The sequence below is a fragment of the Canis lupus genome, chromosome 22, assembly GCF_048164855.1.
Source record: "Canis lupus baileyi chromosome 22, mCanLup2.hap1, whole genome shotgun sequence".
Lineage (NCBI taxonomy): Eukaryota > Metazoa > Chordata > Mammalia > Carnivora > Canidae > Canis > Canis lupus.
The window spans coordinates 39,977,035-40,001,046 of NC_132859.1; the positions used below are offsets into that span (position 1 = coordinate 39,977,035).

The 24,012-nt window shown below is 43.8% G+C and overlaps 1 protein-coding gene across 2 annotated transcripts in view; it reads left to right on the forward strand.

The window, feature by feature from the left end:
• The first annotated feature begins 19,655 nt into the window (after positions 1–19,655).
• GPD1L (glycerol-3-phosphate dehydrogenase 1 like) overlaps positions 19,656–24,012 on the forward strand; it is a 110,147-nt gene continuing 105,790 nt past the window's right edge. The window contains exon 1 of one of the 2 annotated variants that reach the window (XM_072793111.1): positions 19,656–19,822. In XM_072793111.1, coding sequence (XP_072649212.1) covers positions 19,776–19,822 — 47 coding nt within the window. In that variant the 5' untranslated portion in view covers positions 19,656–19,775. The remainder of the gene's footprint in view (positions 19,823–24,012) is intronic. The other variant, XM_072793112.1, reaches the window with a different exon arrangement.

Below are 24,012 nucleotides of genomic sequence, written 5' to 3' on the forward strand. Positions count from 1 at the left end.
GGGTACATTACATATGTGAAATCACAAATGGGTGATGGACGGAATGGACAAATGCTTTTTAAATTATTCACAGTAAAACTAAAGTTACTTCTTCATTGTAAGCAGGTGCTTCGTGGGCACTACTCACGGCAAAGTCCTTAGGGGGAAACCTTGAGGTCCTCTATAACTTAAAGACCTTTTTTTAAAAAAAAGATTGTATTTATTCTTGAGAGACACGAGCAGAGGGAGAAGCAGACTCCACGAAGGGAGCCCAGTGTGGGACTTGATCCCAGGTCTCCAGGATCAGGCCCTGGACCAAAGGCAGGTGCTGAACCGCTGAGCCACCCAGGCTGCCCGCTTAAAGCCCTTTTAATGAATACATACTGCCAAACTGCCCCTCTGTATTAAAGGAGGGTGCAGGTCTCCTACATGTTGCTAGATGTAAGTTGCCTGGGTGGCTCAGTCGGTTAAGCGTCTGCCTTCAGCTCAGGTCATGACGTCAGGGTCCTGGGCGATGGAGCCCTGTGTTAGGTTCCCCGCTCAATGGGAAGTCTGCTTCTCTCTCTCCTTCTGCCACTACCTGCCCTCATGATCTCTCTTCCTCTAAATAAATAAAATCTTTAAGAAAAAAAAAAAAAGTTGCTGGGTTTAGCAACCTAAAGATCTACTGAGAGTTAAGAGACGGTAGCTCTTGTTTTGTTTTGCTTGTTGAGAAAAAAAGATTGATGATTTCTAGTCACAGGAGATAAGAGAAAGTAGAAGAGAAGGAGAATCAAAATTGTGTGCCTTACACGTGCCTGGCTGGACCCCAGTTTGGAGTGGCAGAGGGAAGAGCAAGAAGTGAGCTGGGACAAGAAAAAGGGAATTGAGCAGGAGGGAGCCTGGAAGAAATTCATCATCTAAGGGAAACCAGGACAGAATGCTCCTGACCCCCAAAATCACAAACATGGAGGGAGGCAATGCAAACAAAGATCAAATGAACTGGACACAGAGAACCCTGGTCTCGTGGGGAGGCCTGCATTCTGGACTCTGCCCTGACTCGAACTTGCAGTATAGCCTCACTGGAACCACTTAGCCTCCCTGGCTCTCCATCCTCCCATTTGTGGGCTGAAGGGTTTAATGCAGTCCCTGCTTACCAATAGCTCAGAACCTTTGTGAATTCTGTTGTTCAATGACAATACTTTTCCCAAAAGACAAAATGAAAAAAACACTTGGAGGAATTAAATCCTTTAATGTTAATGATCTCTACTAAGCATTTAGCAATCCTCACCTTGGGTAAATAGCTTCCTTCTTATAAGGCGCCCTAATCTCAGGTATGTTTTGATCTGGTACTAATTTCCCTATGGAATTGCAGTTGTGTTTGTTTTCAATCATGATTACCGCTGTTGATATAATACAAAGTGTCTTTAGGCTTTCGAAAGTTCTTTCACGCTGGGCCAGACAAAAGCTCTGAGTGCAGATATGGAAACCTGCCCAAGGATACATTGCTCCAAAGTGGAGAGCAAAGGTTGGGGTGTGGGCTTCCTGCACAGATCTGGACTTTGTGCTAATGAGGCCAACAGGCTCACATCACCGCTTACATATACACACTGCCACAAAAGATGTGGCAACGTATCATGGGCTTCCAGACAGCACAAGACAGTAGCATTTGTCAATTCTCAAAACCTTAATCCCCTGTTTTTATTCCTCAACATGCTTTGCAAATATTCGAAATTTAAAAATAAAAGCCATCCATTCTATTTTTACAAGCTGTTTCAGAAGTATGCAAGATAATCAATCCTTTCAAATAAAAAGTCTTCCTTTTTCCACTATTTTTTACCTGACTATACTGCCAGTGCACAAATCCTGATGTAGTCATGTCTCTTGGATAACCTCAATTCACAGCAGTTTATGTACCAAAAATATTTATGTATTTCCTGGTCTTGATGAGCACAATAGCTATCTTTCAAACCCCTTGCAGTGTGGTGTAATAAAGCCTGAACTGTGGCCCTGAATCATTTCTACACTCAAGTGTGTCTCTCTGTTGCTGAATCAACTTGGGCAGTTTTTAAGGGTAGAATAACAGGACCCTGCATTCCCTCTGGAGGAAGTTAGGAGTGACAATTGATCTCCTTCTTGAAGGAAGAGGCTGCTGATTATTTTTACCAGTTCCCCATTTAATTCTGCAGTGGGGCAGGAGGCTGATCAAGGAGCAAGGGTTTTAGAGCAACGTGTTGAAGACCAGAAAGGGCACTAGGTCAGAGTTCGGGCTCTCAGCTCCACAGCTCAGGAACTTGGGGCTCAGTGACCAGGTACAGGGTAGACAGACAAACACCAGAAGCTAAGGGCAGGTTCTTCAGGGTCAGAATGGTCAGAATGATCAGGGTACCTGCAAACTCACCACATGCTACCAGGAACATGGGAGTCAAGTCACCTGAGCACTCCGCATCCCTGTCCCCCCACCCCCCCCATAAAGAACATAAGCACAACATATCCCTTGGGATTGCTTTGTGGATTAGATTCACCGGGAGCTGTCTCCTGTTCCTAATTGTTTACTGGGCACCTAGGACTCTGCTTGACACCAAATAGGTACTCATTAAAAAACTGTTGAATGAGTGAATGTAAAATGCTTTAGCACAGAGCCTGGCTCATGGTAAATACTTAATGAGAATTGTTGATTGAATGGTTTACAGAAAGAGCTTGGGACTGGCCAAGCCAAACACATGGCATCCAGTAAATGGTAAATATTAAAAACAACACAATGGGGGTACCCCATTTGGGTGGCTCAGTGGTTGAGCGTCTACCTTTGGCTCAGGTCATGATACCGGGGTCCTGGTACTGAGTCCTGCATTGGGCTCCTCAGGGAGTCTGCTTCTCTCTCTGCCTATATCTCTGCCTCTCTCTATGTGTCTTTCATAAATAAATAAATAAAATCTAAAAAAACAAAACAAAATGAAACCCAAAACAGAGCTGATTTGTATAAGAGGATTGGCAAGCAGGATTGTTTTTCCCTGAATAAAGAATATCAACCTCATTACTCAATTGTTTTAGTTTTGTCATTTGGTAATACATACCTATGTATATGCACATAATTTTATAAACTTTTTCATTTAATATATCTTGATTATTTTAACATCATCATTTTCCATAACATCATTTTAGTGGTTGTATAGTATAAAACTATATAATTTACCTATTGGTGGACATTTCGATTGTTCCGAATTTTTAAATATTATATAGTGATATTAACTGATTATTTATGTACATAATTAAACATATGTGTAATATACTATTATCTCTCTTTGCTCACCTTTAAGATGTCTCAATAGAAGTGGAATAAAGCCAATTTATTGTCTTAAGAAATTATGCCACTTCTATATTCCCATCTGCAAAGTGTGTTAGAGAGCCCCCTCCCCCCATCTTCATATGATGGTTATTAGCATACTATATACTGTTAACATTTCTGCCAACTACTAGACAAGAAATTGAATCTCTTGCAATGTTTGAACTACCTCTGATCCTAAGCATTTCTTCATGTTTATTGGTCATTTGTGTTTCTGTGTGTACACATTATCTTTTCATACCCTGTGCTCACATTTCTGCTAGTATATTCCATTTTCTCTACTAAGTTATCAGAGATCTTTAGATATGAAGATATTCATCATTGTTCTGTTCCACATTTTATACAATTTCCTGAAGTTCAAAGGCGATAGAGGCAAAGATCTGGATTCTATAGTAATAGAGGAAGGATACAGGTCAGGAAATGTTCACATTTCCTGGGCAGCATGGGGGAATTAAAAGCTGGGAATGAGCAGGGAGAGAGAATATGGAAAAGGAAAATGGACAAAAGCCCAAGGCAGAGAAAGGCAATGGAAAGGGACCATATAGAAAGAGGGTGTCTGAGTGGTTAAGCCTGTCCAAAAGGACCGGGTGAGTTCCTTTTTATTCATCTAAATGGCAATCAACTTGCTAACTTACTCTTTGCTGCATGGAGGGGAGCCAAGACCACCCAAAGATGATTATTTAGAAGTAGGGGTGGGGTATACCTAAAAATCTAGATAAAGCAGCAACAGTTTGTTAAGTTCCTCTTCCACGCAGACATGCTTCCTTTCCCTACATCCCTCTCACACTGTCAGAGGCTGCCTCCTTTATCCCAGACCTCTTTAATGCTCTACTTAACTCAGGAATGTCTCACCTGGAAAATATCCACCTGCCTGTAAAATTACCTTGCCCCCACCACACTTATGTAAACACTTGGTCCCTGTTTAAAAACAAAACAAAACAACAAAATCCTGCTACATTTTAATCATCTTCCAACAATCCTGTTCTGGGCCCACCACCATCTTACAGAAGCCCTCCTGGACCTATTTAAATCCATGCTTCCCAGACTCAGTGATGTGGTTCCTGGAAGTAAAGTGACTCTTCCCAAAGAGGAGTTTACAATCCTCCTTATGTATCACCCAGAAACTGGAACTCAAAAGTCTGCCTTGGTTGTTGCGTGTTCCTTTTTGCTGTGTATCTAGCCTTTTTTCTTTTCTTTTCTTCTTTTTTTTTTTAAGTAGGCTCCATACCCAGTGTGGAGCCCAACATGGGGCTTGAACTCATGACTTTGAAATCAAGACTTGAGCTGATATCAAGAGTCAGATGCTTAACTGACTGAGCCACTCAGACACTGCTATATCTAGCCCTTTTTGATTTCTGTTCTGAGACCCAGTGAACTAAGACCTAGATGACATTACACTTTTCAGGCAAACAGATCCACTCAGTTTTCTCTTAGATTGGCATCTAGAGATCTTTGTTTCTTAACCACTTGACATTCCATAGCTTTATTAAGTGTAAGTGTTTACCTCGTTAAAGTAGTTACTACCAAGATATGAGTGACTAATAGTCTCCCATTTTCTCAAGACATTGGCAAACCACAGGTTTTAACAAAGCATATTAGTCTATATCACTGGTAGATCTGTTTTGGGGCTGGGGGCATGCAGGAAGTATCTGCATCTGTATCTGTGCAGTATCTGTATCTGTGAAATAAGCATAAAAGTATAGAATCTGTCTCCACTCGACTCCTTCTCCTTCCACATGAAATAAAGATGAACTCCCTGCCTATAGTATAGTCATGACCTGGACATATGTTGTAATAACATTTGCTACATGCCAAGGCAGAAATGTAGGGGTTTTTTTTCTCAATTTTGTCTTCCCAGTATCTCTTTCTCTCTCTCCCCCAATCTGTCTCTCTTTCTCTCTCTCTCTCTTACACACACACACACACACACACACACACACACACGGTGGAGGACTCTTTAAAAATATAAGTTAAATGAATAAACAAACACACATTTGTTGGAACACGCATATGTTATAATCCTTGACTCACTAAAGTGAATGAATAATACCTTTGCAAATGAAAGCTAGTTTGGAATGTAAGTATGATTTCCCTCCTTCTGCCAACTTTGAACTTGAGATATATGTCCACCCTGCCCCCACCAGGAAACTATAGAACTTTCTTCTTGAGAAATTAATGTGCTCTGGAGAAAAGTTATCAGGAAACTGACATTTGGGAGTGCCTCCCAAAAACCTATTTGCCGTCCAGTCACCCTCTGCTTACAAGCCATCCCAATTCACCTAGAGCTGACCCACTCTTAAATAAGAACACACAGGGCAGCCCAGGTGGCTCAGAGGTTTAGTGCTGCCTTCAGCCCAGGGCGTGATCCTGGAGACTCTGGATCGAGTCCCACGTCGGGCTCCCTGCATGGAGCCTGCTTCTCTCTCTACCTGTGTCTCTGCCTCTCTCCCTCTCTCTCTGTCTCTCATGAATAAATAAAGTCTTAAAAAAAAATAAGAACACACAGCACACACCACCAGACTTGAAAAAGCCTTCAACATGAGAGACAATGCAAATAAAATAAATTAAAAACAGTAATAACAACAAATTGAAGGAAAACACCCAATGTTTACTACCTTCAAAAAGAACGATAAGAATTCTTAGAAGTTGAAAACAATACAGAAACAAAACAGCAAGAAGAGTTGAAAAAGAAAAATCCAGAAAGTGCAGGTGGAGCAGGCAAAAAGAAATGAGGAGTGACAAAGGCTACCTGAGAAAAGTTTCAAAAAGAAGTTACAGATAAGATGGGAAAGAACTACTTCTTGAAGTTATGAGACAAACAAGTTCATAGAACTGAGAAACACAATAATTCTGATTGAAAATGCACCGCTCAATTCAGGAAGGCCCACGAAATGGTCAGAATCATGAGATCTCAGAACACTGGGGATAAAAAGGGAATCTCCAAACTTTTAGGGTGGAAGAAGAAAAACAGGCCATATAGAAAGGAACAACATGGGGCACCTGGGTGGCTCAGGGTTGAGCATCTGCCTTAGGCTCAGTCATAATCCTGGGGTCCCAGAATAGAGTCCCCCATCGGGCTCCCCACAGGGAGCCTGCTTCTCCTCTGCCTATGTCTCTGCCTCTCTCTGTATGTCTCTCATGAATAAATAAATAGAATCTTTAAAAAAGAAAAGAAAAGAAAAGAAAAGAAAGGAACAACGTATAGGGAAGAATCTAAGGCAGTTTAACATAGAGAGATAAAAAATGGCATGGCATACTCAAAGTAGAAATGATTTGCTAACTCATGTCATAGGGCTGGAAGAGTCCAGGGCTGGAAGGCCAGCTCAGAAATCTTCAACATCCAGCTGCCAATTCTGAATTCAGGAGGGCAACCTCCCTCCCTCCATCATGTCTACATCCCACCACGGGAATGAGGGAAAAGTGAAAATGGGCAGATTCTTTGTAGGTCACAACCTGAAATGGAAAACACAGTTTCCACTCACACTCTACTAGCCAGAACTTGATCCGATGTCCAGAAAGCATGACAAGGAAGGCTAGGAAGTATAATTCCCAGGCTGCAAGTTAGACATGATTTTACTAAGGGAAAAAGGGAGAGAGGGTACTGGAGGTCAAACATAAGTTACCCCACCAAACTGGTTCAGAACTGAATTGTATTTCTTCACAACATCACTGGATACTAATAACCGATGGAGTAATGTCTCCATAATTTGGAGGTGAAATGATCCTTACTCAAGAATGTCACACTAGGGGTGCCTGGCTGGCTCAGTCAGTGGAACATATTACTCTTGATCTCAGGGTTGTGAGTTTGAGCCCCATGTTGGGTACAGAGATTACTAAAAATTAAAAAAATTAAAAAAAAAATTAAAAAAAATTAAAAAAAGAATGTCACACTAGTTCAATATCCAAGATGAAATTAGAACAAAGGCATCAAAGAGAGAAAAACAGAACTTTCTGGGAGTGACTGAATGATGTGCTCTACTTAAATAAGAAGTAATCCAAGAAAAAGGAGGACATGGAATTCAAGAACAGACTTGGAAAGTAAATAGGGCAGGATGGAGTAAAAGACATGTGGCTTTGGGAAAGGAATCACCGGGAAAAAAAATGGAATGAATTATCTATTATGTTTGATATTTGGGAAAAACTAACGATAGGAACACACTTGATCCAATGAAACAAATGAGAAAAACTTTAAGGATTAGTAGGAAAAAAAATATGTGAGTTAAAAAACAACAACAACAAAGCAATTATTAAGTTCGGGGCTGGGCAGTGGGGCGGGGGAGGCGGTGAAGAGTACATGAGAAGAAATCTGATTATAATACGCTGCTTGAAGCTAAAGCTAATTATGTTTATATGTCATAATAATGCAAATGGATTACCAAATTGACCCCAAACCATGATATAACTATGTACAGAGGGGAGATAGGGGAATTAGTATTAATGAAGTAAATCATTTATTATTATAAGACATCTGAATTATAAAAATCAAGAAGTAGCAGAAAACCTCGCGCATAAAAAGAGAAATGCAGTGTAAAAATAATGTGAATATTCTCACCTGTCAAACTGGCGAAATCCCAGAAGTGTGGCTAAACATACTCTTGGCAAGGGTGTGGGAAAATAGGTGCTGGCATACACAGCTGGGAAGTCTACAAACTGGCCTGACCTCTGTGGAGGACAATTTGGTCATGCCTGTCAAAAATTACAAGGGTGTATACTCTTTCAGATTTTATTTATTTATTTATTTATTTATTTATTTATTTATTTATTTGAGAGAGAGAGAGAATGAGAGAGAAGTGGCAGGGAGGGGGGTCAGTCAGGGAGAGGGAAAGAGAGAATCTGGAGCAGATTCCTTGCTGAGTAAGAGCCCAAAGGAGGGCTCAACACAGGGCTCAATCCCACCACTCTGAGATCATGACCTAAGCTGAAATCAAGAGACAGACACTTGACTGACTGAGCCCCACAGGCATCCCAAAGGGACTCTGAACCAGCAATGCCACTCATGGGAATTAATCCTAGAGATACATTTACATGTGCGCAAAATAACATCTGAATAGTCACTGTAGCCTTTTTAGTAAAGGAACTATTGGAAATAATGCAAATGTCCACCTGCTTTTAAAAAACAAAAGTAAAGATTCTGTTTACTCAAGTGGCATGATTAATGAAATATTTCTTAGCTGAAAAAGCAATATGCAGTACACTAAAATCATCAGGGCTGTTCACCAGCATCTCTAGCTCTCTGACTCCTGAGTGGAGGTAAGTTTGCATTTCCCTGTCCCCCTTTAAACTGCCAGGCCCATGTATCACACCTTGGTGGGAACAGAAATGGGAATGGGAGCAGAAATGATACACGTCACCTCTGAGATGAGGCTTCAGAGGCCAGTGAGCAATTTGTCATCTTCCTTGCCCCTTGGCATTATAAGCATGATGCTCCAGATCACAGAGGCTCTGTTGGTTTGCAGCTCCGGATGAGGATAAAGTGAAATAACTTACAATGAATGGCCATGGCACATGGGTGAGAAAAAGCCACTTAGACATCTGGATCGTTTATTACTACATCTCCTACTTTATCCTGATTGATACAGGATACTATACCACTTTATGTATGAAAAAAAGAAAAAGGCAGAGAAGCTATATCTTGTTCTTTTCTTGTATATCGATATGCACAGAGAACTAATGACAGTGATGACCTAAGTTAGGGAGGAACTAGAAGGCTGGGAACAAGGAGAGGTGCTCTTTATTATATACCTTTTTGCGTGTTTTATTCTTGAACCACGTGAATGCACTAGTTTGAGTGTTATTCAAACATTTTAATTAAGCAAGAAGCAGTAGCATAAGTACATTATTTAGAAATATGAAAGTAAGCAGAAGAAATAGCAAAAGAGTTAAAAGTAGTTATTTAGGGGTACGTGGGTAGTCAATCATCTGCCTTTGGCTTGGGTTGTGATCCCAGGGTACTGGAATCGAGTTCCACATTGGGCTCCCCTACAGGAAGCCTGCTTCTCCTTCTGCCTATGTCTCTGTCTCTCTATGTGTGTCTCTCATGAATAAATAAAATCTTTAAAAAAAAAAAAAAAGAAAGTGATTATTTCTAGGGAGTGGAATTTGGGGAGGAAGATTATCGCTTTCCACTTAGTACCATTTAGTATCATACCACTTTAAAACTATGACTATGTATTACTTTGATTCTTTAAAAATAAGAGAAAAAACCCAATGACCATGTTAACTATCTTATAAAAGTGTTATTATGAGGGCTTAGCTTTATCCACCTCAGTCTCGGATTGGAAAGTGATAGATAAGTGGAAACTTTAAAATTGTTCCAAAGTGCCAGTCTTTACAAATTGAATCACATCTTTTATACTTGCAGGTCGCTTATGGAAAACTCCAACCAATCTTGGATACTACTTGGCATAAAATGTAATGCAAAGATCGGTATTTGATTTCACAGTCTAGAAAAGAGGAAATCTAGAAAAGCCAGAGAAAGGCAACTTCTACCTCTGAACACTTCCCATCTGCTGCCACCTGCTACCCCGTTGTCTGATTCAGAAATCTGGAAACCACCTTAACTCTTGCCTCTCCCTGACCCTGCATTTCTGCAAATGCCAGGTCTGTGGGTCCTATCTTTACCTGGACCACTTTTCTCCCATCTCTGCTGCCTGCATCTCTCTAATAGCTTGTGTCACTGTTCTTGTTTCTAGTTTGAGCCTTCAAGGACATTCTCTTTGCTACAGTCAGAGCGATCTTTTATTTTATTTTTTTTAATTTTAAAGGTTATTTATTTATTTTAGACCGAGAATGCGTACTCGCACAGGGGGTTGGGGGTAGGGTGAGGGACAGAGGGAGAGAGAATCTCAAGCAGACTCCCCAGTGAGTGCTGAGCTGGACCCAGGACTCCATCTCACGACCCTGAGATCATGACCCGAGCCGAAATCAAGAGTTGGACGCTTAACTGACTGAGCCACCTGGGCACCCCCAGAGTGATCTTTTAAAAGACATATACAACCACATCACTTAGCCTAAACACTTCAATATTCTCCCATTGCCTCCAAAATAAAATTCAAACCCCTATAACAGCTCCCTCCATTACCTGGCCCCTGTCCATCTGTTGGCCTCATCTGTCTTTACCTATTGGTCTGTCTTCCTTTTACTGAATTTTCAGATCCTCAAAGGAACCAATGGCTATTTTTCTTTTGCTTTCAAGCCTTCATGTATGCTGTTTTGTCTGCCTCAAATACTCTCTCCCTATTTAATTTTTACTCAATCTCTCATCTTCCAGAAAGTCTTACCTGGCACCCTGGGCCCAGGTTGGCATGGCTCCCATCTGTTCCGCTGTTCCCAGAGTTTCCTATCTCTTATCAGGGCAATGGGCTGGACTCCATAGAAGATACTTGTTTCTTTATCTGACCTCCCTTTTGGACTGTAAACTTTGTTTCTTTTATTTGACATTGTATCTTCCACTCTGGCACATGGGAGGAGTTCAGGAAATACCTGTTGAATAAGCAAATGAACAGGACTCAAACCTAGAAACAAGTGCAGGGAGATATTCGATTTTCAACCAAATAGAAATGGAATAAATATCTCCGCCTTTCTCTGGTAAGGTATAATACTAAGTCTAGTAATTTCATCTTTAAAACTCCCAAGTTCTCCAAGTAATCCAAACTAGCTGGTATATCCAGATATAATCAATAATACTCCAGTGCTTGGCTAAGAACTGGCTTCTAAACTAAAGGTAGGTTACAGCAGTGTAATTTTTAAAAGAAGCAACAGATCCTTACACTCTCCAATCTAAGGGACTGGTGAAAAGATGCAGTTGAGAGACAAAACTTGGTGCTCAGATCCCTTGGATAATTAAATAAACCTTGATACGAACAGATTACAATTGACACCTACTACTACTCAGTGTCTGGGGCTCTATTTGGTTCTTGCAAGCAGCCAAATCTGCCTTTCATCCACAAGGTCTCTATTCCCCAGGTAAGTTAGATAAAAGCCCATATAAGTTTCCAGAACGAGGCATTGTTTCTTCCAGCCAAAAATCTGTAATTTCTCATTAGACTTTCAATAGCAATATTGAAAATGTGCAATATCATTTGAAGCCAGTAGTACCAAGAACAAATGTCACCATTGGGGATTGTACATTGTGTAATTAGGAGGCAAATTGGTGCCTATGTACTGGGAGGACAGAGCAGATAAAATCTTTCTCTGGGATGGCCCAACCATGAGTCTGCCTTGGAATTAGAGGAATGAATTTAAACCAATACTTGTGAAAGTTTTCAGTGCCACAAAGTAATGAGAAAAACAGAGACTTAAGAGTTTTCTAAAAAGCTAAATTTATTCTTTCCATTTTTCATGTATTCATTACATACATCCAGTCATCTGATTTTGACTGATATGGGTTTTTGTTTTTTGTTGTTTTTTTTAATATTTTATTTATTTATTTGAGAGAGAGAGCATGGGGAGGGGAGAGGGTATTGGGGCAGAGGGAGAAACAGACTCCCCGCTGAGCAGGGAGCCCAAGATGGGGCTCAATCCCAAGCCCCTGGGATCATGACCTGAACTGAAGGCAGATACTTAAGTGATTGAGCGACACAAGTGCCCCTTGACTGATGTTTTTAACATGAGCTAATGTTAAGTAGAAAAGCAAGTAACAGGGATGCTTTGGTGGCTCAGTGGTTGAGTGTCTGTGTTTGGCTCAGGTCGTGATCCTGGGATCCTGGGATCGAGTTCTACATTAGGCTCTCCGCCGGGAGCCTGCTTCTCCCTCTGCCTATGTCTCTGCCTCTCTCTCTGTATGTCTCATGAGTAAATAAATAAAATCTTTTAGAAAGAAAATCAAGTAACAGGACAATGTGTATAATATTAAAAGATGGAAAAGAAAAATATGTTTGTATATTTGTGGAAGATTCTTGGATGTGCTGGAAAAAATTTAAAAATTTGCAATTCTGTGTCAGACTTCAAAACAAGTAAAAATGCTTTAATCTGTGAAATCCCATAGTCCGGGAACTATTTCTAAATATTTTTTTCCACAAGCCAACCTTAAATGAATGCTTTTTCACACTAGCTAAAGGAGACATGTGTTGGTTTGACCCATCGCTGATAATGTAGACTTTGGTCACTGGGTTAGGGTACTGCCCGCCAGTTTTCTCGACCTAAGGTTCTTCTTTCATTCTTTATACGTACTTTGCGTGGAGACTTGGAGGCTAATATCCTGTCCTGTCCTTCATTAAACTTTCACCTCCATTTTTAGCATTCACTGATGATTCTATAGCATTGTCATTCCTTCTATATGTATTACTTGGCATTCTACTATAAGGAAGAGCTTTTCTTTCTGCTTTATTTATTAGTTTGCTTATATCTTTAAATTATCCTAGACTCATGAATTTTTATCTTACTTTATTCAAAGTGTTTAAGTCCATTTCTGTTATTATTTATTCTAATGCTTGACCCAGATTTGGTTAGTGGAAAAAAAATTCTTTTTCTTTTAAACCGTGGACCACAGAGCCCATAATTTAATCTGGTCTGACTGCATTTTATGATCGAAATTTTCTCCTTTCACATTTGTTCACTGTATTATATAGTTTTCTGTCTCTTAAAAACACAGTCTACATAGTGCCTCAGAGCCTTTGCACTGGCTATTCCTTCTTTCTGCAATGATTTCTTTCTTTCTTTCAAGATTTTTTTTATTCATTCATTCATGAAAGACACAGAGAGAGAGAGAGAGGCAGAGACATAGGCAGAGGGAGAAGCAGGCTCCCCGAAGGGAGCCTGATTCAGGACTTGACCCCAGGACCCCAGGATCACAACCTGAGCTGAAGACAGACGCTTAACCACTGAGCCACCTAGGCACCCCATCTGCAATGCTTTTCTATCCATCTTCTTGTGACTGGCTCCTTTGATTCACTCATAGTCCTCTCCTCAGAGTCTCACCTAATTTAAGGCTAATTCCTTTCTCACTTTCTTACTCTCTCTCACTCTCTGTCCTGTATTTTCAACCTCTCCTACTCCACTGGCTCCTTCCTAGAAGTATTCAACATGTCCTAGCCTCTTCCATATAACCTGTTCTAGTCTTTATACATAAAATAAAACAAACCAAAACCAAAGCCAAAAAAGCAACAAAACCCCCAAACCTTAAGAATTCTTTCCGTTTCTCTTTAGTTTTGCCTTCCTTTTCCCATAGGCCCCTACCCCTTATCTTCTGTTGTCAGCCAAACTTCTAGAGAACATTGTCTACACACTCTCAAGTTCCACTTCTCTGCCTTCCAGTTATACTTCCACCCATTGCAAGCTGGGTTTATACTCTGTGTAAAAACTGAAGTTAAACTATTCTTGCCAGGGTCACCAACAAGCAGGGTGGTGGCTAGCCCACAAAATACCTTTGTGTAGACTGGGAAATGTGCCCCTACTTTAAGGCACTTGATTCCATCTGTCAGAAAATGGTCATCTTAAGCCTACCAATCTGCAATGCCCACTGGCATTGTGCAGTGTGCTACCTACACAAACATCCTCAACAACTTCCTTTCTCCAGCTTTATATTACTTGACCACTCTCAAACCCCCCTATGACCATCCCTCCTTCTTGAAATGCTATCTTCCTTTGGCAATTGCAATACCATACTTTTACCTTCTGCTGCTCCTTTCTTATCTTCTTAGGCTCCTCTTCCTTTGCCCTTCTCTTGAATATTAAGTACATTTCAGACTTCTGTCCTGGTTTGTCTTCCTTCGTTACTTGACCAATCTGAGTGGCCTGAATCACTTTCATTCCACAAACATTTACTGAGTGTCCACTCTGTGCCTGGCATTTTTCTAGGTGCTGACTACTGGACTTCCTACGTACATGCTGATGAGTTGTAAACGTGTCTATCCCAGATCAACATATCCAGATGCTTCCCTGCAATCCGAATTCAAATACCAAACGGAATCCTCAAACTTAACTTAGCTTTTTAAAAAAGATTTTATTTTTAACTAATCTCTGCATCCAATGAATTTACAACCCTGAGATCAAGAGTTCCACACTCCAATGACTGAGCTAGCCAGGTGCCTCTCCTTCAGATTAACTTGCCCAGAGCTCATCATCCTTTCTCCATCATTCTTTCTCCATCACCCTTCTCTCCAGATCTATTCTTTATTCCCTGTCTCAGCAAATTACAGTCATTCATTCACCAAAGCCTGAAAGCTGGAGTCATCCTAGATGTCTTCCTCTCTCCACTCAAGAAAATAGTCTTAGGGATTCCTGGGTGGCGCAGAGGTTTGGCGCCTGCCTTTGGCCCAGGGCGTGATCCTGGAGACCTGGGATTGAATCCCACGTCGGGCTCCCGGTGCATGGAGCCTGCTTCTCCCTCTGCCTGTGTCTCTGCCTCTCTCTCTCTCTCTCTCTCTCTCTCACTGTGTGCCTATCATAAAGTAAAAAAAAAAAAAAAAAAAAAAAAAGATTCTCCCTCTCCTTCTCCTTCTGCCCCTCCCCTACCACTTGCAGGTTCGCACTCTCTCTCTCTTAAAAAAAAAAAAAAAGAAAATAGTCTTATTATTATTATTATTTTTGTTTCATAGGTACATCTCTGTTTCACCCACTTCTTCCCATCACACTAGTCTCCATCCCAGTCTAATCCACTGTCACTTCTCATATATAATACTGCAGCAGGCTCTTCCCTCGCCTCTGCCTCCTGGACCTCCTCTTGTGAATTAATTCATGTGGAGGACTCTTCCTATGACACAGGCTGGTGATTTGTTCTTCGTCCATTCTACTGAAGTTCTTTTAGTTCCTGCCCATGTCACTAGTCTCTGAATCTTTGCCTATGCTGTTGCCTCTGCCAAGGAGAACTCACTTGTGCACTCCTATTCCCATACCTTGCAGACACCACTTTTTCCTTAAGGCTTCGACAGAGATCTTACTTTATCTAGGAAGCCTTCCCAGAAACTCAAAATCTGGGAGAGTTTTTTTTGTTGTTGTTTTGTTTTTGTGTTTGTTTTTGTTTTCTGGGATGCCATAGTAAACCAGTAGTGTTTACCACACTGTAGGGTAATTACCTATTAATTGGCCTCTATGTCCTTCCAAATTTAAGTAATTAAGAGGGAAGGGACCTAAGGTTCCCGGGTGGTGTGGTTGGTTAAGCATCTGCTTTTGGCTCAGATCATGATCTCAGGGTCCTGGGATCCAACCCTGTGGTGGACTCCCTGCTCAGAGGGAACTCTGCTTCCCCCGCTCCCTCTGCCCCTCCTCCCTGCTCGCACTCATTCTTTCTCTAATAAACAAAGTCTTTAAAAAAATAAAATTAAAATTAAAAAAAAAGAGGAAAGGGATCTTGCCTTTCTTGCCTAATATTTAATCCCTGGGACCCAGCACAGTGACTGGCCCATAGTAGGTGCTCAGTATATATGTGTTGAATGAATGTGTAATCAGATGAGTATAAGGTATGGAATCCAAAAAGCCTGGCCCAGACTCCTTATGGGAAGTTTAGAAAATCTTGAGTCTGTACTTCAATTTTCTCACTTGTAATATGAAAATACACAGTTGGCCCTTGAACAAGGCAGGTGTTATGGGTCCTGACCACCCCCCGTAATTGAAAATCCATATATAACTTTTGACTCCCTCCCAAACTTAACTACTAATAGCCTACTGTTGACTGGAAGGCTTACTGATAGCATAAACTGTCGTTTAACACATATTTTACATTAAATATGTATTATACACTATATTCTTACAACAAGGCAAAAGAAAATGTGATTAAGAAAATCGTAAGGGGGATCCCTGGGTGGCGCAGCGGTTTGGCGCCTGCCTTTGGCCCAGGGCGCGATCCTGGAGATCCGGGATCGAATCCCGCGTCGGGCTCTCGGTGCATGGAGCCTGCTTCTCCCTCTGCCTGTGTCTCTGCCTCTCTCTCTCTCACTGTGTGCCTATCATGAATAAATAAAAAAAAAAATAAATTAAAAAAAATAAAAAAAAGAAAATCGTAAGGAAGAGAAAATACATTTATAGTACTATACTGTATTTATTTAAAAAATTCATTAAAAAATTAATGGGTTTGAACAGAGTATGTCACTTATACTGGATTTTTTTTCAATAAATATTACATACAATACTGTAAATGATCATTTCTCTTATGATTTTATTTATTTATTTATTTATTTATTTTTAAAGATTTATTTATTTATTCATGATAGACATAGAAAGAGAAAGAAAGGCAGAGACACAGGCAGAGGGAGAAGCAAGCTCCATGCCAGGAGCCCGACGTGGGACTCGATCCCGGGACTCTAGGGTCGCGCCCTGGGCCAAAGGCAGGTGCCAAACCGCTGAGCCACCCAGGGATCCCCTCTCTTATGATTTTAATAACATTTAAAAATCTGGCTTACTTTAAATGTAAGAATTTACTATATGTCCTTCTCTAGAATTTGGGCTCTGTAATTTCTTGACCAAAAGATCATGACAGAAGTGATGTTGTGATAATTTAGGGGGTTCGGGTCTTAAGAAACCAGTAACGTCCATTTTGTTTCTCTCGGAACACCTGCTGGTGGAACCAGGCACTTTGCCATGGGGAAGCTGCTTCTGGGGAGGTCCACATGGAGAAGACCCAGGCCTGTCAGCCAGCGGTCATTACCAACTAGCCAGCCATGTGAATGAGCCATCTTGGAAGTGGGTCCTCCAAGCCTGTTTGAACATCCATCCCTATACTGAGAGACCCTTCCCCTCTGAGCCTGGCATAAGCTGCAGATTCTGGGGCTAAATAACTGAATGTGGTTGTTTTAAGATCTAAGTTTGGAAGTGGTTTGTTATGCAGCAAGTGATAACCAGGACAGATTTTGCAACCTGCAAGTGGAATGTTGCTGCCACATAACGTGCAGCCTTGACTTTGGGACCTGGCAGCTGGTGGAAATCATAAAGGCCTCCAGGAGGCTGGGAGGTTTGTGGTGAGGGCTTAACAGAGCCGGGGAAAATGTTATCTCCAGCTAGGGGAAAGGAGAGTCTAATTACTTAGGAAAGTTTGGCAGTACTGTTGCCATTGCCTCCTTGTAATACAGAAAAAAAAGGTATACTTCATGAACTCAGTGACCTAGCTAAGAAGGTTCTGGGCTGAGTTTCCAAACTGCTGCCTCACTTCTCATAGATGCCCAGCCAGTTTTTACCATAATGATGCATGTACACACTAGTCATGTTGTCAGACACATTCCTGCCCATGCACCAAGTCATATACGCCTTATGGCTTCTCCAGGTCCTCGGAGAGTCAGCCCTGGCACAATGAGACTGGCTAACTCCAGTCTTCTGGGCTGTTCCACCCTCTTGGGGAGGGTAACATACAGAAGGCCAACGATGTCAGCATTGCCATGTTTAATGACCAGAAGCGGGTCAGAAGACCAGCTACCTCAAAATTGGCTTTCCTCACTCTTCTGTACTGTCACTTCTCCTCATTCCCATGATTTTCATTTTAAATATATATGTATATATAAATGTTTATGATATAAGCAAAAGTCACAAAAAATAACCAAACCTCCTCTCCACCGTAAACAGAATCCTGCATTTAATCTTTCCCTTATTTTCCTTTACAGTTTTACTACACATGTATGTATCACTACTGATACATTTAATTTTGCTTCTTTCTATAGCCACAGAAATATAACCATACTGTATGCCATCTCTTCTGACTTGCTTATGTGCATGGGTTTCACCTACTTAGTTTTTGTCTTAATCTTTGTAACCAATCTATAAAATAAATGATAACTACGTTCTGGTACAATGTGTTGTGCGGGTGATTAATAACACCGTGTGATTATGCTTTGGAGGGTATGTCCACAGAATAGCCGGTAGCTCGTTATCACACAGGTGTCCTTGCCAAACTGGAGAATAGGCATTTTCAGAGGAGGTATAAAGCTTTCAGGGAAAGGTGAAAATGGATCACTTGGTATAAATCTTTGCAATGTCCAGATGTTCCCCAAGTCCATAAATTCACAATGTATTTTGACAACTTCATTTTCTAACAAAAATGCAAGAAAAAAACTAATAAGGCTTGAAAAGTCAGTCTTTCACATCATCCCTGCCTAGATGTCTTTCCATTAGTGCAAAGAATTGAGAACAAACCGTTGGTGAAGGAATAGAGAAAATCTCACTCGCTCCTTTAAGCATAATATCGATAAATCTTTCCTACAATGTAAAGATGAAAACAAAAATAATTGTCAATCCTCTCACCATCAGACTAATAGGCCTAGTATTTTTCTTAGGGATTAGAGCATTTGTTTCTTTAGTCAGTCAACACTGGTATTTTACCTTTTTGGTGCTCATCTTTACTACCTTTTGCAATCACCTCTTGAACTTTAAAAAATTCTGATGCTTGTGGGGCGCCTGGGTGGCTCAGTGGTTGAGTGTCTGCATTTGGGTCTGGGGGAGATACCGGGGTCCTGGGATCAAGCCTGCATCAGGGTCCCAGCAGGGAGCCTGCTTCTCCCTCTGCCTATGTCTCTGCCTCTCTCTCTGTGCCTCTCATGAATAAATAAATATTTTTTTAAAAAATTCTGATGCTAGTGGTTCATCCCAGGAGATTCTGATGATCCAGGGCATGGGGATTTTTTAAAGCTCCAGGCTCTCATATGCAGCAGAGTTTGAGAGCCAGCGTTGTAAACCACTTCGTCCTCCTCCCACAGTGTCTAGCACCGTGCCTGGTGGAAAGTGACACTCAGAATGAATAATGTTCTATTCATCAGGAAGCAGAAGCACAGTCTCTAATCTCCGAACCACAAACTCTCCTGGGCCGAAGACAACGAGGTGGCACATCCTGCCAAGCAAATGGGGGGGGGGGGGGGGGGGGAGGTAGTGTGATGCCGCGGGAGCCCCGGCCTCTCTCTTAACTAACTGGAAAGTGTCCATCCTGAAGTCAGGTACTGTCCAGCTATGTCCAGAAGGCCTCAGGAAACACAAATTCACTAAGAAGTTCAAGGGCTGCCAGACTGTTTCCTGGCCCAAGCCAAGTGGACTCGAGTCAACCTGGGATCCTCTCTTGGCTCCAAAGTGCAGTGTGGCAGCTCCTCCCGCGTGGGGAGAAGGGCGCGAGCGGGGGTGGGCACCACGACGAGCCGGGGCAGGCCTGCTCTGCTGCGCCGCGGTGCAGGCCCGGGGGCCGCGAGGGAGCCGCAGAGCAAGCACCCAAGGTGCGCACGTGGCGCGGCGGCAGCAGCTGTCCAGGGGCGCGCGGCGGCGGCGGCGCGGGGCCGCGGACTACAAGTCCCGGCATGCCTCGGGCGGGGGCGGGCCGATGCCGGGGCCCCGCCCGGAGGCCCGCGGGGCTCGGGCGTGCGCAGTGGCTCTCGGGAGTGGCGGGGCGGGTCCTCCCAGGCTGTCAGCTGTGGCCCGGGGCGCCCGGGCGGCGGTGGTCGCGGCCATTGGCGGAGCGGCGGGAGGGGCGGGGCCTTCGCGAGCGGCTGCGGGCAAAGCGGTGCGCGCGGAGGCAGGCAGGCAGGCGGCGGCCGGCTGGGCTGCGGGGCTGCTGCGTTCCGTCCTGGCCATGGCAGCGGCGCCCCTGAAAGTGTGCATCGTGGGCTCGGGGAACTGGTGAGCGGCGGCGGGCGGGCGGCGAGGGCTCCACCCCCGGGAAGCCCCTCTGCCGGGCGGGCGAGGGCCGCGCGTCCCCGCCGCAGCGTGGGCACCGGGCACCGCGCGCGGGGAGGCGGGCGGGCGGGCGGGCGGGCGGCCTGGCGGCGGGGTGGGCACGGGGCCGCGGGGAGGCCGCGCCGAGGCACTGGCCCGCAGGCCCCGGGCCGGGTCCGCGGAGGGCGGCGGGCGGCGGGGTCCTGCGCGTCCGCGGGCACCTGTCTGCGCCCCGGTCGCCGCGCGGCGGGCGCACGGAGGCCACCTGCTCGCCACGCCCGAGGCTTCTGCGCACCATTCGGAGGGCGTTCTGCGGGCGCCTCGGCGGATCCGCGGGCCGGGGACTCGCTGCAGACTGGAGCGTTTTTACTGTGGTTTCGGTGTCGAGGCAGCCGAAGCAGAGACGGGCCGAAGGGCGCTCGGCCCCGGGTCGTGGACGGGACCCGCGCTGCCCCTCCGAGCGCGCGTCGCGCCACCGCTTCTGCCGCGTCCGGGACCTCAGTAGGCTTTGGAGATAAGAAGGAGACCCAAGTTCCAAGAGGCCGGGCTCCCGGGGGAGCCCAGAGGCGTTGGGGATGCTCTGCAGGGTTATTTGCGAAGCTTGCACCTCCGCTGGGCTTTATTTGACGTTTAGCATTTATCCAAGCACTTTGTGACAGGTGCTCTTCGAAGCGCTTTGTGAATGTCAGTTCGTTTCGTTCCCTTTATCAAACTTTGCTGCGCTGGTGTGTTGGGTGGATGCAGAGGAACGTGGGGCCAGGTGAATGGGACGAAGCAGAATTTAATATTGCTTCTGCTGTTTTTCAATTATTTTTCCATTGTTGTGCACTCCCCCCCCCCCCCACATCCGAAGGATTGGTGGAGAATAGTTCAGAGCTGTGTCCTTTCAGTGCTTGTGTTTTTCTGTGGCCTGATGCTCATCACAGTTCAGACTTCTAGGAGAGCCGCAGCGCTAGGAGTGGTCCTGATGACTTGTCTTACTTGGTCTTACTCTTTGACTTGGCCCAGAAAGTTCTTGGAGGAAATCTTATCAGGTTTTCTGCTTTTCCATCCCATCAAGGCCTGTGGCCTCTCCCTGTGCCACACCCCTGCCTCCATCAGGCAAGGTAATGATTTATTTAATTATCTGTTTCCACTCCTCCCTTTCCAGCGCTTGAGAACCCCATCTACCTACCGAAGTGCCTGGTATTTGCTAAACGAAAATTAAATGAATGTTTGAAAACTAATTTTTTAAAATGTAAGTATATTTGATTAGATAATATAGTCCCATTCAAAACCCAGAAGGTGCCAAAAATCCCACAAAAAAACCTAATGAAATATCTTAGGCGCACACGGGTCCTCCAGGAGACATCAGTATCCTCAGTTTCTTCTGGCCTTTCTGAAGGAATTCCATCTGATGCAAGCAAATGCTTAAATATATTCCTTTCCCGCTCTGCCCTGCTAATACTAGGATCTTAGGCACTTTCCCGTAAACTTCTTCTTTGAACCAACAACAGAATGTTCTCCACAACATTTAGTGGAGTGGGTGCCTCTCTGCAGCAAAGCTTCATTTGGACTTCCAGGGTGCCTTTGCCAGTTGATCCCAAGGTCACTTGAGTGTGATTATAAGCGGCCCTGTTGGCCAGAGGACTGGAAAAGTACTTCTTTAGCACGTGTTCTTTTAACATTAGTTTCCTCTTCTGTAAGAGGACACAGACCACAGATGACAGAGCCTTTTCCTAATTTGCAAGGTACAGAAGTAGCACGGCTTTGCCATGCTGGATTTGAGCCTGGAGCAGGAGTAACAAAGTAAACCTCCTGCTCCCTCCCCTGGGATTTGGCTGCCTTCCCATGCCTTCACTCTGATGTACTTGACTGTTTTCTTGGCCCACACCAGCCCAAGGAAATGGAGTAGAACTTGGCTAGTGACCTTAGAGCGTAGCAATTGAGAAATGTGCCATCCTGATGGGTTGGGCTGGCTGCCCAGCTCCATTAATTATGGGATCACACAGGAACATTGTTGCTCGCCTGCCACTGCCCTGGGTGCAAAGCCACTTGAGTCCTAGAGAGAGGATCACAACCTCCCCAGAGAGATTCAGAAATTGGGGAACTGAAATGACAACAGCATGGATAGTTTCCTGGGGCCCTGGGAGGGTGTTCAGCTCTGGTCAGCAGGCTTTGAGTGTTTGCCCCGTGTAGATACTGTGGCCTTTCCAGTGATACAGGCACAATGGTGCACAATCCCTGCCTATAAGGAATTTACCTTCTGGGCTGAGATACATGAGAAGATAAAATCAGCAGAAATGTAAAGTGGAATGTAATATTTGTCACAAGGTTAGTTAGATGTTATATTTTAAATAGTGTTTCTTACAGTGTAGTCCAAAGACCACCTGCATCAGAATGACCACCACCGAAGCTATACTTGCTGACTCATATTCCCTGAAGATGGGACAGATTTTTCCTTACAGGACTTTGGCCTTTTGCTATTTTTAAAATATTACCTAGAGATGGACCTGCCCTTCCAGATTTGGTTCTTGCTTCAAGAATGTGAAGTTGCTTAAGCCATATTTAAACATGGAACTCTGAAGTAGCTGAACATGCCTGTGTAAATAAGGTGCTGTCACATCTAAACCCATAGCTAAAAGGTGGCTGTCATGCTCACATTTGAATGTCTCCCCCATGTAAATGACCATTCATTGCAATACAGATTATGAATCTAGCTGACTTGGCTGGGAGCTTTAGCCAGGAATGACACGGGAGTAAAGTCAAGGGGTTGTATAACATGCCCTTGTCCTGTCCTTTGGCACCTCCTTTCCTACAGACAGGTCAGAGAGAGGAGGCCAGAGGGGGCCCTCGTGCATCCAGCTGAGCCCTGCAATGCTGCCCACTCCCTGGGATGCAGGAGGCACTTCCTGATTTGCATGGCTTTTCATGGCCCTCGTAACTCAAAACAACAACAACAAACCCATAAAGCTTCATAAGTTCCACCAAAGATGAAACAAAGTTATTTTACCAGAACTTTGGAAAATTACCCAGACACAGGGCAAGATCCAGTTCTAGCAATGAAACCTTCAGGGCTGTATTTACAGCCAAGCTTCTGTGGTAGAGAACGTATGTCCAAGCCCCAAAACTCCTTTGGAGGTAGAGTAATGCAGGAGGGGCTAGGAATTCCCACTCCTTGCGTTTCGATCCTGATTCCCTGTTTGGCAGCTGTAAGGCCTTGAGCAAACTGCTTCTTCAAGAATCATTTGGTTATGATATTGGTACCTGCTGTCTAGGATTTTGGTTAGGATTAAATGACATGAGCCGGGGAAAGTACAAAGTGACCAGTACTCAATAGACATCAGCTACTGTTATTGTGTTTATTTGATCAACCTTGACCAGCACCATCATTAAGTCACCAAATGGATCCAATTGGAGTCTGTCCAAGAAGCAGAGGCAGAGAGGGGAGAGAAGGTAAAAGACAAAGGGTGTAACTGATATGCGGAGTTGTTTGCCTTTTGCCCTAGTTTTCACCGTCACCCCACAGCTGGACTGAAGGGCAGGGAGAGCTTTGGCCTACTTTGCACTGATGACCAGAGCTGGATGTGGGTAACTATCTTTTTTTGATCTGGTGAAACCATCTAAATGCTGTGTTGTGGCCCTTAGCCCAGCTCTGTCACCCTTTTGTCTGTGCTCCTCAATTTCTGTGGTTGATTCTTGCTACATGCCCACATGGAACACTCAGAAGCTGTCTCAGAGGCTATAGATTAGCTCCTCTGAGGTCAGAAATAATCCCTTCCCTGTCCATAGGTGCCACTGACATACCTCTGCTTTAAGAGTCAGAAGGACAATCAGGGGATCCCTGGGTGGCTCAGCGGTTTAGTGTCTGCCTTTGGCCCAGGGTGTGATCCTGGGGACCCGGAATCGAGTCCCATGTTGGGCTCCCTGCATGGAGCTGGCTTCTCCCTCTGTCTGTGTCTCTGTCCCTTCCCCCCCCCTTTGTGTGTCTCTCATGAATAAATAAATAAAATCTTTAAACAAAACAAAACAAAAAAACCCAGAAGGATAATTTAATGATAGGATGGGTGGGAGCTGAGCTGGGAAAATATCCAGAATTCCCTTGTGAACCAGAATGAGAAGTTTGTGCAACCAATAACCAGAAAAAGCCCTGATATTTAATCACCTATTTCTAT